The sequence below is a fragment of the Mastomys coucha genome, unplaced genomic scaffold, assembly GCF_008632895.1.
Source record: "Mastomys coucha isolate ucsf_1 unplaced genomic scaffold, UCSF_Mcou_1 pScaffold4, whole genome shotgun sequence".
Taxonomy (NCBI): Eukaryota; Metazoa; Chordata; class Mammalia; order Rodentia; family Muridae; genus Mastomys; species Mastomys coucha.
Window position 1 is genome coordinate 55,319,820 of NW_022196910.1, and position 15,933 is coordinate 55,335,752.

Here is a 15,933-nt window from a genome sequence, read left to right on the forward strand (position 1 = left end):
GGATTTGAACTCATGACCTTCCGAAGAGCAGTTGGTGCTCTTCCCCGCTGAGCCATCTCACCAGCCCCGACAGGTGGATTTCTGAGTTCAAGGACAGCCAGAGCTATACAGAAAAACCTCTCGAAAAACAACAAAAAAAAAAGAGTTTGGTGGTGAGAACACTCTTTCGAGACATGGTTTCTCTGTGTAGCTGTCCTTGTAACTCTGTAAACCAGGCTAGCTACAAACTCCTACAAACTCTCCATCTCTGCCTCCCAAGCACTGGAATTAAAGGCTGCACCACCACCTGGTTCACCTCTTTTTGTCTTTGGTCTATACACTTAAGCCACCTTTTTGCTTTTTACTTATTTTTGAATTTTCTGAGACCACATCTCTCTGTAGCCTTGGCTGTCCTTGAACTCACAGAGAGATCTTTCTGCCTCTGCCTCCTCAGTGCTGGGTTTAAAGGAGTGTACTACCATCCTATTCCTATGCTTCTAGGTTTGTTTAGCCTTGACTGTCCTGGAATTCATTATACAGACTAAACTTGCCTCAAGCTCAGAGATCTACTTGCCTCCCTTCCCAAACACTGGTATTAAAGGTGTGCACCACCACCACCCCACTTGTGTTCTGGTTTTTAAGCCTCTATCTGGGCTGGAGAGATGGCTCAGCAGAAGGCCTCTGCTCTTCCAGAAGTCCTGAATTTAATTCCCAGCAACTACATGGTGACTCACAACCATCTGTAATGGGAGTAAAGAGAGTCTTCTGGTGAGTCTTAAGAGAGCAGTGGTAGTATACTCATGCATTAAATAGTAAGTAAGTAAATAAATAAATAATAAATAAGTAAATCTTTTTCTTTTAAAACACCTCTATCTGAAAAGAAATACTGGTTTAAGTAGAGTCAGATGGGCTAACCTCGGCCTCTCATTAGTATCGAGTACTGGAGTCAGGTGTGGCCAAAAGAGAATCGAGCATATTCCTGGTGGTAACCTTTTTTATTCTTCTACTCTGAGAATGATGTAAAGTTATTGATTGATGTAGTGTGTGATCGTGTCTGTGATGTGTGAAGTCATAGAGGGGTTTTCTGGGTTTTTCCTCCCTCCCCCATACTCTTTTTCTCTCCTTATTTTGGCAGTAGGATTTCGGGTAGGTCAGGCTGGCTTTGTTTTTAGTTTATTTGCAAGACGGTCTTCTGTGTAGCCCTAGCTGTCCTGAAACTCTCCATGTAGACCATGCTGGCCTTGAATGCAGAGAGCTCTATCTGCTTTTTACCTAGTGTGTAGAGGGCCTTCGGTTCAGTCCACACAGGACTGTAGGAAAAGAGAAAACGAGAGATTTGACTCTTTGGCCCTCTAGTGTGATAGGATAATAAAGTGGTGTTTTGTTTGTTTGCTTGAGACATGATCTCATTGTGTGAGGTCCAGGCTATTAAAACTATGAAGTATAGACCAGACTGACTTTGAATTCAGAGAGCCCTGCCTGCCTCTGCTGTGACTTAGGCCTGGATTAAAGGCCTGCTCCTTACTACACCAGCTCAAGCTGGCTTTGAACTCCTGTAGCCCAAGCAGGCAGTTTTTCTGCCCGGGTTTCCTATTTGGTGTTGTCTTGTGCTTCAAGACCTTGTACATGGTAGAGAAGGGCAAAGTATGTTCTACCAAGACGCTTGCACACAACTATTTCTTTGGCAGTGAAGCGTAAGAACTACAGCAGAAAAGCAGGTTGTGATTTGATTCCTTTAGTTCTTTCTTTTTTTTTAAAGAACTTTTTTTAAAGATTTATTCATTTATTTACTTATTTACTTTTTATTATATGTAAGTACACTGTAGCTGTCTTCAGACACTCCAGAAGAGGGAGTCAGATCTCATTACAGATGGTTGTGAGCCACCATGTGGTTGCTGGGAATTGAACTCAGGACCTCTAGCAGAGCAGTCAGTGCTCTTAACTGCTAAGCTATCTTTCCAGCTCAGTTTTTTGACTTTTTAACATTGTCCGTACGTTTCTGTTCGTTTGTCCTATTTACAAGCAATGCCTAACCAAGTCTGTAAAGGATGATATAGTTCATCCTTGTGTTTCCTTCACAGCCTTGGGTTTAGTTCACAGCAGAAGGAAAAAGTCAAGAGATTTGGGGCCTTTGTTTGCTTTTTAATAATTTTTTTGTTTTTTTTCTGAGAGTTTCTCTGTGTAGCCCTGGCTGTCCAGGATCTTACTATGTAGACCAGGCTGTACTCAAACTCAGAGATCTATCTTCCTCTGCCTCGGGAGTGCTGGAGTTAAAAGATGTGTATCACCACTGGCCAGCTACTAATTTTTTTTAGTCAGTATCTCACTGTGTAACCCTGGTTGCCTTGGAACTCTCTAGGAAACATATACTGGACCTTCAACTTCCATGTGCTTCTGCTATGACTGAGTACTGGGATTTGATCCCTAGAACACAAGTAAAAATGTCAGGCAGGCATGGTGGTGGGTGACTGTGAACCTAGCACTGGTAAGGCAGAACTGAAAGAACCCTAGGGCTCACTGGCCAGCCAGTCTTCCCTAATTTGTGTACTTAAGACCATTGGGCACCCTGCTTCAAAGGAGATGAATGATTTCGGAAGTCCTCTGATCTACATTTGTACTGACACATACAAGTTCTGGCATGTATATGAACATATATACAGTCAGAAAAAAATTAGGGACTGTGGTGGTGGACATCCAAGCACAGACAGAGGCAGGCAGATTTCTGAGGCCAACCTGATCTCTATAGTGAATTCTACTCTTGCCAAGGCTTTATGGTGAGACTCACTCTCTCTCAAAAACTGAATTAAAAACAAAAATGGGGCTGGAGAGATCTCATGCATGCTGCTCTTGAAGAGAACTTGAGTTCAGTTTCCAGCACCCACCTCAGGCAGCTCACAATAGTGTGTAACTCTCTGCCTCCAGGGGTTGGATGCAGCACCTCTTGGACTCTTCAGATACCTCTGCTCACTTGCAGAAAAGACATGGGTTCTATACTGAGCACCTACATAGTACTTCAAAACCATTTTTTTGTTTTGTTTTGTTTTGGGGGGGGGTATTTGTTTTTTCAAGACAAGGTTTCTCTGTATAGCTCTGGCTGTCCTGGAACTCACGCTGTAGACCAGGCTGGCCTCGAACTCAGAAATCCGCCTGCCTCTGCCTCTGCCTCAGCCTCAGCCTCCGCCTCCCAAGTGCTGGGATTAAAGGCAAGCGCCACCACTGCCGGCTCAAAGCCATTCTTAACTTTAGCAGTTCCAGGGCATCTGATGTCCTCTACTGACATACATGGGCACCAGATGTACACATGGTACAAATATAAAATTTTATCTCTATGAAAAACTGGCTGTGAGTAGTGATACACACCTTTAATCCCAGCATTAGGATGAAGAGATAGGTGGATCTCTGTGAGTTCAAGTCCAGCCTAGTTTACATATAGGCTGTTCCATGACAGCCAGGGCTATATATAGAGCCTATCTCCAAATAAAGGAAGGGAGAAAGGAAGGAAGGAAGGAAGAGAGAGAAAGAGAGAGAGAGAAGCAAGCAGAGTATATTTCTCTGAAAATAAGCTTACATTAATCTTCTAGTGGTAATAACAAGACCCTGAGCCACACATTCAGCAGTAAATCATTTGGCTCTTTCTCTACTTTAGTGTTAAATTAAATGCTGGAAACATGATGGTGGGACTTGACATCCAGGTGATGGTAGAGAACCTGCCTGGACATGGCAGTTTTCTTTGAGTAGTACTTTCCTACCTCAGTGAAAAATTTCATCACCTTCCTTCTACCTCACATAGAGTTCTAGCTTGAAATAGAGGTTAAAGAAAGGACATTTTGAAAGAGATTGAGCCTCAGTCAGAATATGTTTTAGTTGGTCTGAATCCGAGTTCCAGGAGAAGTTTGAGTAGGTTAGATAAGAGGGCATCCTTTAATATGAATTTGGCACCCAGAACTCTAATGGAACAAGTGGACTTTGGCAGGGAGGAGGAGTTTATGAAATTTAAATTTTTCAGGAACTGGGAGCTTGGATCTTCCCAAGATGTGTGGGGCAGAATGGGGGCAACTTTTGTTTCTCAACCTGATGCTCTACCTTGGGTCACTTGTATCAACTGTGTCCTCAATGGTTAGGGCTTACTGATCTTAAAGAGGATCATGTAGTGCTCTATTCCCAGCACTACATGGTGGCTCATAGCTGTCTGTGACTCCAGTTCCAGGAATCTAGCTCCTCTTCTGACCTCTAAGGGCTCCTGCTTGTGTGTGGTGTATATATACATGTGCACTTAAGTGCACACATATACATATAACATTGGGTTTTTTTTTTTAATGCTGAGAAGCAACTTGGCATGTCAATATTCACCTATAATCCCACCATTTTCCAATTTTCCAGGGTCTCCCCCGCCCTTTTTTTTTCTTTTTCTTTTTGTTGTTATTGTTGTTTTTCCAGACAGGGTTTCTCTGTGCAGCCCTGGCTGTCCAGGAACTCACTCTGTAGACCAGGTTGGCCTCAAACTCAGAAATCCACCTGCCTCTGCCTCCCAAGTGCTGGGATTAAAGGAGTGTGCCACCACTGCCCGGCCGCCTGTCATTTTTTGTATTCTTATATTGTGACATCTGAAACTAGGAGTTAGGATTTTTTCCTCATGTATGTGAGTACACTGTAGCTGTCTTCAGACAGACCAGAAGAGGGCATCAGATCCCATTACAGATTTGTGAGCCACCATGTGGTTGCTGGGAATTGAACTCAGGACCTCTGGAAGAGCAGTCAGTGCTCTTACCTGCTAAGCCATGTCTCCAGCCCAGGAGTTAAGTTTTATATATTAAGTCTGGCTTATATCATCTCTCTTGTAGTATATCCCATACTATAAGTTTTAAAAACATATGCCTTTTAAAAGCCAGGCTTGGAGGTGCCAGCAGTAGCAGGCAGAAGCAGGTGGATGGATCTCTTGAATTTGATGCCAGTGTGGTCCTCAGGACCAGGACAGTTAGGGTTACACTGAGAAACCCATCTTGAAAAGCTTGTGTGTGTGTGTGTGTTATGTATGTACCTTTTAAGCTAGGTATGGTGTTTAATGCCTTTGATCCCAGCAGTTAGAAGGCAGATGTAAATGGGTCTCAAGAGTTTGAGGCCAGAGCCGGGCTGTGGTGGAGTTCGAGGCCAGCCAGGGCTATACAGAGAAACCCTGTCTTGAAAAACCAAAAAAAGAAAAGAAAAGAGTTTGAGGCCAACCTGGCCTACAGAATAAGATCTAGGACATCCAAAGCTATATAGAGAAACCCTGTTTGGAAAAAAAAAATTTTTTTTGAAAAAATATTTTATATGTGTTTTTACATATTATATAATTATAAAAATATATACTATATATGTACATAAACACACAAAATATAAACACTCTTTTTACTCTTCGTCTAATAAGAAAAACTAACATGGCTGGGCATTATGGACATACCTTTAATCCCATCACTTAGGGTTTGTGGCAGGGGACATCTCTGAATTTTAGGGATTCTGAATCACCAGGGGCTATATAGTGAGACCCTGTCAAACAAACTAAACATTTAATACAAGGGCCTTTATATACATTTTCTTGTTTAACCCTCACAAGCTGTAGAAGTGGATAGTAAAATTTTTTCTAAGTAATTTGTCCAAGATCTGAGAAGCCAGATTTGAACATGGAGTCTGTTCTTATGCTCATTGACTGTACAGCACATAGCAAGTATTTAGGAATGAAATGAATGAGATGGCTGTGATGAGATGTATTTAATTTGTAAAGTCGGATATGCTATTTCCTCATAGTAATAGAATGAATAAGCTCACCAGTTTCTTTGTATATTCAACAACAAAACTAAAAAATTAAGTGTGACCCATCTTTGAGGGTATACTGTTCCCAGGTGATATGTGACTGCCTAAAACTGGAGGAGGGTGGGGAAGAAGTGCAGGCCAAATGGCACTCTTCTTCCTAGGGTTTCTGGTGTGAGCTGTTGCATGTTCTCTTTGTTCTGTGGCTTAAGCTTTAGAAGTAGTCCAGCCCAAAACAAGAATTTTTATTATTTTGTGTGTTTCATTCAGGATTATTAATCCTGATACTTTTTTGGATCCCTGTTCCTGTAATGGGGACATCCTGGGTGACTGCAGTCTTTTCATGTGTGCTGTGCAGATTGAAGCCTGCTACTTACTTTATACTTGATCTTAGCCAAAAAGCTAAGAAAGGGGGATGGGGGGTGCACGTGTGCATATGCTCGTGCATGCACAGGAGTAATTAGCCTCCTTTTCAACCATGTGGGTTCCAGGGATTGAACTCAGCTCATTAGGCTTAGCTGCAAACATTTTTATCGGCTGAGCATCTTGCCAACCTTTACTGTAATTTTAGAATGAACCGGGATATTCTACATGAGATATAAATTAGAACAGAAAACTTTTCCTGATTTGGATCTTGTGGCAGATGTGTTAAGTAAGGGCATATCTTCTTCTCTTGCTGTGAGTTGAGGCTACTCTAGGCTGCACGAAACACTCCAGAAACAAGCAAAGAAACCCATTCTCTCCACCTTGCTGCTCTCTTAAATAGAATACATGTTGCTTTTATTTCTTTTAGTTAGAATTGATTAAGGCACTGGTTGTAGTGGTATTTAAACTATAAAATCTTAGAATTACTATGCAGTAATGCTACACAAGGTTTATATTTTAAGACTCAAGATTTCATTCTGGAGGCTGTTTAGATTTTTTTGTTTTTGTTTTTTCGAGACAGGGTTTCTCTGTGTAGCCCTGGCTGTCCTGGAACTCACTCTGTAGACCAGGCTGGCCTTGAACTCAGAAATCCGTCTGCCTCTGCCTCCTAAGTGCTGGGAGATCCACCGCCCAGCTGGAGATGTTGGCTTATGGTAATATATTTTCATAACCAACTTATTTATCCTTTTAAACGGATAATTAAAATATTACCTAGGTTTGCTTTATTGCTTCAACTTTAGGAACTTGATAAAGAAAGCTTTCTGGGGCTAGCGAGATGGCTTAGTGGGTAAGAGCAGTGACTACTCTTCCGAAGGTCCTGAGTTCAAATCCCAGCAACTACCTGTAATGAGATGTCCTGACGCCCTCTTCTGGTACGTCTGAAGTCAGCTACAGTGTAGTTATATATAATAATAAATAAATCTTTGGGCCTGAGCCAATGGGGCCGACTGGAGAGAGCATAGTTGACCAGAGCAAACAGAGGTCCTAAAAGTTCAATTCCCAACAACCACATGAAGGCTCACAACCATCTGTACAGCTACAGTGTACTCACATACATAAAATAAATAAATCTTTAAAAGAAAGAAAGAAAGACAGAAAGTTTTCTGATTGCCCAGCATGGGTGCGCATTGCCTTCCACACCAGCACTGGTGAGGCAGAGGCAGGCGAGTTGAGTTCTAGGACAGAGAAACCCTGTCTTGGGTGAAACAGGGAAAAGAAAAGAAGAAAGTTTTCAGTGTAAGTGCTTATGCTCTCAAAAAGTTATTAACATAACCCAAGGCCTTTTTTTTTTTTTTTTTTTTTTTTTTTTAAATAAAAACAGTCATGCTGGGTTAATGTGCACTAGTGTATCACAAATGTCTGACAGGTCAGACTCTCCCAATAGTTCCTTTTCATCCCTCTTAGACAGATCTATCAGAGTTAAGTTGGTTTTCAAGGGCTTCATTTCCTACCATTTCTAGTGCTGGGGTTATAGTTGTGATGCCATGCTTGACCTAAAGCTGGGTGGTTGCCCAGGTTAAAGGGCATATTTTCTTGTTCCGCTTGCATCTTCTCAGCATCTTCATTGAAAGGTATGTAAAAGGAGGGAGGCACACAAGTCAGTCTCCAGGTAATCATATAACTTTGTTTAACCACAGATATTTTCCCCTTTCTCTCTCCTACAGAAATGGAGGCTAATGACCATTTTAACTTCACTGGCCTTCCTCCTGCACCAGCTGCCTCAGGACTGAAACCCTCTCCTTCCTCAGGGGAGGGCCTCTACACTAACGGGTCTCCCATGAACTTCCCCCAGCAAGGGAAAAGTAAGTCTGGAGGTCGCAGACCTGCGGGGGGAATGGGCATCATCAGATCAGGTTGGCAAGAGGACACTGAGGTCTCTCTTGGGCTAGCTACCCCACAACAGCTCTTTGTGGGCAGGTAGTGACAGGAGTAAATCCATAGATATTACTACTAGCCAGAGAGAACTCAAGCTTCTGAGAAAACCTTTTAGGGGCTTAAGGAAGCATTTTTTTCTGTCTTGGATCTAGATTAGAAAAGACTTCCAAGCTTTTCCATCTTAGCTTGCTCTTTTATTGGTCCTGTTCCTGGCAGAAAAGGAGGTAGTTACTGCTGCTAAAGATGAGGGTGGTGGGTCTATGACAGGGTTACGCCCTCTGGAAAGTTGTTTTTAGGAGTGAAAAAACTTTTGGACTAGGGATGAAGAGGGTGGGTGAAGGTCATGGTAAGCATGTTTCTAGCTTGTTTAGGAGTGCTGGAGCTGCCTCTTGTCCTTGTATACAAGGGTAGGATGGGCAGGGCACATGAAAGTGTTGCTGTTGAGGTTATTTTCTTTTTCTTTTTTTCTAGCCCAGGATGGCTTTGAACTGGTGACAGTATTCCTGTCATCAATTAACATTCTAAGTTTGCCTGGATTTCAAATCATTTTGCTTAGAAGTCGAATTTCAAGTGCTTTCTCCTTCCTTGCAGTAGAACAATTCTGACTTGTACTTGCTTTCCTCCTCTATCATTTATAGGACACTTGCAAATAAACACAAGCCGGGCGTGGTGGCTCACGCCTTGAATCCCAGCACTTGGGAGGCAGAGGCAGACGGATTTCTTAGTTTGAGGCCAGCCTGGTCTACAGAGTGAGCTCCAGGATAGCCAGGGCTACACAGAGAAACCCTGTCTCAAAAACCAAAAAAAAAAAAAAAAGCAAATAAACACAAGCTCCTCTATTTCATTGGAATTTCCACACATACATACCCACCTACCTGCTGTAGGATTCCCCCATACATAGTCACCTGCTTGCAGCTTCTTCAGTATCTTAGTCCCTTTTATTTATTGTTTGTTTGGTGTTTCTTTTTGTTTTTGTTTTGTTTGTTTTTTGTTTTGGTTTGATTTTGTTTGGTTTTTCGAGACAGGGTTTCTCTGTAGCCCTAGCTGTCCTGGAACTCACTCTGTAGACCAGGCTGGCCTCAAACTCAGAGATCTACCTGCCTCTGCCTCCCAAGGGCTGAGATTAAAGGTGTGCGCCACCACTGCCTGGCCGTTGTTGTCTTTTGCAAACTCAAAGATAGCTGTTTTAAGAGCTGGATTCTTTGTGCAGCACAGAGTCATGCAAAGATTTTTACCTCCTGCATATTACCCTCCTGGGCTGTGGGGAGGGGCTATCCCCAGCCTTCTGAGCTGGAATCTTGTCACTGTGCTGACTACAGATTCTAAGCTCAACACAAAGTGCTGGATCTGCATGTGGCAGTGAGGTGGAGGCTGTCCCTTCTGGTGCCACTGTAGGGCCAAGTAAGCACTAAGCAAAGAGGTAGGTGGGGACTGGAGAATTAGTCAGGCTCTCCAAGGAAAGAATTCCCATAAGGAATGAGAGTGGGGAGGAATGCAAGTCATTGTAGGAAACCTATGTGCAGCTTCATGTAGTGAAAAGCTTGCAGCTACAATAACAGCTGCTGCCACCAGCTCCTGTGGCACACCTAGACTGCAGCCGCAGCAACAGCTGCTAAGCCTACATAGGAGCATCCAAGTTTAGTATCCCCTGGAGAGGTAGAAGAAAAAGGTGGCAGAGGAGTCCCCCTTGCTTGTGCCTTCAACAGTATCAATTTGAAGTTTATTTGGTAGCATTATATGTATATTCATTGCCAAACCTTTTCTGTTTTTTTCTGCCAGGTTTGAATGGGGATGTGAATGTTAATGGCTTATCTACTGTATCTCACACTACTACTTCAGGGATTTTGAACTCTGCTCCCCACTCCTCTAGCACCTCACACCTCCATCACCCTAATGTGGCCTACGACTGTCTTTGGAACTACTCACAGTACCCATCTGCCAATCCTGGCAACAACCTCAAGGACCCACCCCTTCTTTCTCAGTTCCCTGGGGGACAATACCCGCTCAACGGTATCCTTGGGGGCAACCGACAACCTTCATCCCCAAGTCACAACACTAATCTTCGAGCTGGGAGCCAAGAGTTCTGGGCCAATGGTACCCAGAGTCCCATGGGGCTTAACTTCGATTCGCAGGAATTGTATGATTCTTTTCCTGACCAGAATTTTGAGGTGATGCCCAGTGGACCCCCAAGTTTTTTCACCTCCCCACAAACTTCTCCAATGCTGGGGTCTAGTATCCAGACCTTTGCACCTTCCCAGGATGTAAGCAGCAACATCCATCCTGATGAGGCAGCAGAAAAGGAGCTGACTTCAGTTGTGGCAGAAAATGGCACTGGTTTGGTAGGCAGCCTGGAGCTGGAGGAAGAGCAGCCAGGTATAGCTGGGTCCGTGAGCTGGGTGTGGAGAGGGAAGTGGGGCTGTGGGAACAGTGGCTTTTTGAAGTGAGGAAAGCTTGTCTTTCCAGCTCTCTGCAGTGGAGGCTGATTTGCATGTTGGTGTTAGCAGAGCCAAATGACTGGTGTTTTTGTGGCAGCAGCACCAGTTCAAGAGTGGGAGTGCAAATTATTCCAAGCTTATGCAGAGCTGCTGGTCTGGAGAGGGCAAGTGGGCGTTGGGCAAGCCCCCAGTAGCCAGGCAGACTGCATCAAGAATGGCTTCTTGGGCTGGGGTGTAGCTTAGTGGGTAGTGTGTTTGAGTAGCATGCATGAATGGGGCCTTGAATTCCACCATATAGGCAAGTGCCTGTAATCTCAGCCCTTGGGAAGTGGAAGTAGAAGGAATAGTTGTTCAAGGTCAACCCCAGACATATAAGACCCAGTCCCAAGAAAGGGTGGGGCAGGGTTTCCCTTTAAATAGATGAAATGGCTACAACATAAACAGAATAGGTACTGTTTGAAAGAGTTGCCTGAACACCTCATATAACCACCTGATACAGCTAAATTGAAGGCATCAATTTTGACTTCATCCATAGTAATGACTGGTTTATGGATTCAAGAAGAAAATAATCAGAGTGTACTATTGCTTGTCTATTAAGCTTCCTTTCTTTTTTTCCTTTTTTTTTTTTGTTTATATTAATATATGGCAATCTTTTGTTTCACTAAAGTAGATAAAATCTTAGTTTGTAGTTCATATTCAATGTAAGGGTGGCTACCCTATTTTAAAAAAAGAAATATTTTCTCTGTTCCAATTTTTGGGAAAACTATATAGTAGACTTCTTGTCTTAGGCCTACTCTTCCTCTTTGTGTGATATATAATTGGTTTTAGGAATATATCTGGATAGAATCTGTTCCTAGCATAGAGCTAGAAACAAAGGTTGGTGGGATTAAATGAACATCTTATTTTTAAAACAAAGTTAGAGTTTATTAAGAGAATGTTTAACAGATTTGAGCATCAATGTGGCTGGAGAAGGGCCATTTAGGAAAGAGCAGTCCGTACCATGTTCATATGTGGGCTTCATTAGCGAGTTGCCTGGACACCTAAGATAGCTAAATTGAAGGCTTCAGCTTTGACTTTCGGTCTCTCCTGGGATGCCTAGAACTAAAGATGTGTGGCTACAATGGTTCTGTCTCCTCTGTGGAGTCTTTACACCAAGAAGTCTCCGTCCTGGTCCCTGATCCCACAGTGAGTTGTCTAGATGATCCTTCACATCTTCCTGATCAACTAGAAGACACTCCAATCCTCAGTGAAGACTCCCTTGAGCCCTTTGACTCTCTGGCAGCAGGTGGGTACTGCATGGGGTTTCCTTTTGTGCTGACCTGAGCCAACCTATTACTTGGAAAAGGTAGAAACCCAAGGAAGGTTTTTTTTTTTTTTTTTTTTTTTTTTTTGAGACAAGGTTTCTCTGTGTAGCCCTGGCTGTCCTGAAACTCACTCTGTAGACCAGGCTGGCCTCAAACTCAGAAATCCGCCTGCCTCTGCCTCCCAAGTGCTGGGATTAAAGGCATGCGCCACCACTGCCCAGCAGGAATGTTTTAAGGAATCTGGGATATTGGACTTTTTGGTGAACCTTTAGTAAGCCATAGTCTATCTATACTGCTGCCTGCGCTAACTTTACTCACTTTGGTCCACTTCCCAGCTCCTCTGTCTTCTAGTTGGCCAAGAGCCTTGGTTGCATTAATTCACTGAATAGGCTGTAACTACCACACAGTTGGGTTATTTGGGTTTTAACTAAATAGAAAAATTTGCCAATTAAATATAAAAACAAGGCCAATTTTATGATAAAAGTTAGGTTTCTACAAGGAAGAAAGAGGGAGATATGTGGGGGAGATACCCTTTATCGTTGCATTCATTTTCACAGTCTTCTGACTTTGCTTTAAGAGGGCTGTATGTTTCCCCTGATTTATATGAATGTATTGTGTGGTAAGGTAGCCTACACAGCAGGGTTGTGACTTTGACACGATCCTGAAGTACATAGTGAGTTTCAAGTTAGGCTGAGCTAGAGATCCCTTCTTGTTTTCCACTCCCCCAGTTCATACACTAGAAACTAGAATATTTGGGGAGTCTTAGAAAAGTCTGACTTTCTAACTTCTTAATATTCTGCTTTTTAAATTTTCTTTCACCCCCATAAACAGAGCCAGTGAGTGGCGGGCTTTATGGTATAGATGATGCGGAGCTGATGGGTGCAGAAGACAAGCTGCCTCTGGAGGGCAACCCTGTGATCTCTCCCCTCGATTGCCCTTCTCTCAGTAATGCTAATACCTTCAGTCTCCTGGCAGATGACAGCCAGACATCAGCCTCCATCTTTGTCAGCCCTACCTCCCCACCTGTCTTAGGGGAGTCTGTCTTGCAAGGTAAGGGAAGAGTGGTAGGACATATACATAGAGTTCTCACCTGCAAAAACCTCGAGCGTGGGTTCCATAATTAAGCCCTTAAACTGGGAAGTATGGAGCAGTACCTTGCTGACAGCCTATGAGATGGTGTCTAGTGGGAATAAAAAGGCATTGACCATGGGACTTTGCCCTGTGTAGAACTTGAGAGACTTGGAAGTTGTCGGGGGAAAAGGCCAGAGGCCTTTCTAGCTTAAAAGCTACTGAGATAAGGAAAGAGCCAGTGCTGCTTTTTTAAAACTTAATTTTGCATGTGTGAGTGTTTCTGTGTCTATATATGTATGTATCATGTGTGCATCTGGTGCCCTTGGAGACCACCAGAGGGAGGATGTCTCCAGCCAGACCCGATGGGACTAGAGTTAAGGTTGTGAGTCACCTACTTGTATAGGTGCTGTCTTTTCTCACTAAAAGACCTTAAAATAACAGTGTTTACCTTAGTACAGGTTTGATTGTATACATTCATTTACCTGAGGCATATTCTTTTCCTCACACTCTTGTTTGCACTGTAGATAACAGCTTTGGACTGAACAGTGGCAGTGACTCTGAACAGGAAGAGATGGAGACCCAGTCGTCAAACTTCCAGCGTCCCCTGACTGAGCCAGGCCCTGACCAGCCACCTAATATTCAGCTACATGCAGCAGTCTCACCAACAGCCTCCCCAGCAGCCCCCTTGACAGCATCTGCAGAAATCTCTCCAGTTGTTTCTCCAGTAGCACCCTCGCCTGTCGCTCCTGAAGTCTTTGCAGGAGTTTCTCCAGCTTCCTCATCTGCTCTGCCATCCATCTCTTTAGAAGCCTCTATGACAGCTCCAGTAACTTCTCCTCAAGGTTCCCCTGAACCTTCTCCAGCAGCTGCCTTCCAGACCGTCATCCCAGCAAGTAAAGATGTCAGCATTGCTGAAGCATGCGCTGATCGGGAAGAGATGACTGGAGAAGTAGTTACAGTCTCTGGTAGTGGTGAGTGTCCACACTCTGCTCCCACCTGCTTGATCTCTACAGAAGCTCACGTCACATATAGTGCCCATCCTTTTGTTTTTTGAGACAGGGTCTCAGTTTGTAGCCTTGACTGGCCTGGAACTTGTTATGGAGAACAAGCTGGCCTCTAGTTTAAAAAGATGTGCCTGCCTCTGCCTCCAAGTGCTCTATCCAGTAATTTTGCTTGACTTCTTCTCTGGTCTTATCCTCTAGGTGATGTACTGAAGAGACGTATTGCTACCCCAGAAGAAGTCCGTCTTCCCCTCCAGCATGGGTAAATGCTCTAGATGGCTACTCATACTGACTTGAAGAAGCTCATGGATTGTAGGAAGAGAGGAGCTCCTCCCTTCATCTTGGTGGGAGAGGACTGGGCTGCCCAGGAGTAGACTACAGGACACTGTGGAGGGTGTACCACCCCTGGTGTTGGAGTCACAGGCTGTTATAGATGTTGGGATCTGAACTCAGAACTCCTGGAAGAGCAGCAAATGCTCTTAACTGCTGGGCTATCGCTCCAGACCAGTTTTCTCTTCTTAGGGTCTGTCTCCATCACGTTCTTTGTTCTTTTGCTGGCTAACGGACTAAGGCTCAAGTATGCAAAGGAGCTGATAGAACTGTTTCCATGGAGAGGGGCACCAGTGAGGGAGGACAGGATTCCTGCCAGTCACCTGGGTGTTGCTGTGGCGATGACTTCTGTTCTAATGCATTCTGGAGAGTTAAGGTCTACAACAATAACTTGACTTAGTGACCAACCCAGCAGTTGTAAGAGGCCTAGATTTTCTAGGCTACTTGATGCTGTCAAGTCTTAGTGCAGCTGTAATATTTAAGACAGTAACAAAGCTGAGTTTTATAACATACTGCTCAGAGCATAGTCACTAAGACCTAGCCTACTTAGTTATTTGATGACGTCAGCCTCCAGGCTTACACTTGGTTCTGCACCTGAGCCCGGGCAGTTGGTTTCCAGCTGCTCATTTCAGTAGCTTTATACAAGGAGGGTGGGGATTGCGGTACATCTGCGATTTAGTGCAGGGTTTCCTCCTGAATTACTTGCTTCAGCTCAAGCACTGTGGGTCTGTCTGTCGAGCTTATGTGCTGTGCTGTTTCTGTATGCAGGACTATCTAGGACTGTCTGCATGCAGGGCTAGTGAGACAGCTGGAGGGGAATCTGCTCAGTGGGCTTGGCTCCTGGGTGGCATGGGAGTGGGTAGGGGTGTGACCTGGTGGCAGGGCCCATGTGCTTCTCTGGCAGGTGGCGAAGAGAAGTGCGCATTAAGAAGGGCAGCCATCGGTGGCAGGGAGAGACTTGGTACTATGGCCCCTGTGGGAAGAGAATGAAGCAGTTTCCAGAAGTTATCAAGGTAACACATTGGTAGCATTGTCTCTTCTGGGGCCTGTTCTGCATGTGCTGTTGCTGACAAAGCCAAGGAATGGCTACAACTTTACCAATGCCATTCACTTTTCCTCTCAGTACCTGAGCCGAAATGTGGTGCACAGTGTCCGCCGTGAGCACTTCAGCTTCAGTCCCCGCATGCCTGTTGGAGATTTCTTTGAAGAAAGAGATACACCAGAGGTGCTGGCAAAGGATTAAATAGTTGGGAAAAGATTATAGCTTCCTTTCATGGAGTGGCGTGGCTCAGGAGTCTGGGATACTTCAGAGGGCTTAGTGGCACTTAGTGGCCTGCACAGATCACTGACTCCTCATAGCTCAGTATTGTTGTTCCTTTAGGGCTTGCAGTGGGTCCAGTTATCAGCAGAAGAGATTCCTTCCAGAATTCAAGCAATCACTGGCAAACGAGGCCGACCTCGAAACAATGAGAAGGCTAAGAACAAGGAAGTTCCCAAAGTGAAACGGGGCCGAGGTCGGCCTCCTAAAGTCAAAATGCCTGAGCTGTTGAATAAAACAGATAACCGACTTCCAAAGAAACTGGAAACCCAAGGTACAGTGTTATTTGTAGCTTGTATATTCTACTCTCTCCAGGAAGTATTGCTGAATTGCTGATACCTGGTTTTCCAAGGAAGGACCAACACCTGCACAGATGAACCTAAATTCATTCTTGCCCTTGGAAGGCA

General features: G+C 44.2%; 1 protein-coding gene across 10 annotated transcripts in view; it reads left to right on the top strand.

The window, feature by feature from the left end:
- The window catches only part of Baz2a (bromodomain adjacent to zinc finger domain 2A), a 38,897-nt gene that overhangs the window by 10,717 nt on the left and 12,247 nt on the right, over positions 1-15,933 (top strand). For 9 of the 10 annotated variants that reach the window (XM_031350293.1, XM_031350301.1, XM_031350295.1 and 6 more), the window contains 9 exons: positions 7,857-7,994; positions 9,847-10,440; positions 11,602-11,787; positions 12,638-12,856; positions 13,402-13,848; positions 14,080-14,140; positions 15,113-15,221; positions 15,332-15,433; positions 15,590-15,800. In XM_031350293.1, the coding sequence (XP_031206153.1) occupies positions 7,859-7,994; positions 9,847-10,440; positions 11,602-11,787; positions 12,638-12,856; positions 13,402-13,848; positions 14,080-14,140; positions 15,113-15,221; positions 15,332-15,433; positions 15,590-15,800 (2,065 nt within the window). In that variant the 5' untranslated portion in view covers positions 7,857-7,858. The remainder of the gene's footprint in view (positions 1-7,856; positions 7,995-9,846; positions 10,441-11,601; positions 11,788-12,637; positions 12,857-13,401; positions 13,849-14,079; positions 14,141-15,112; positions 15,222-15,331; positions 15,434-15,589; positions 15,801-15,933) is intronic. The other variant, XM_031350302.1, reaches the window with a different exon arrangement.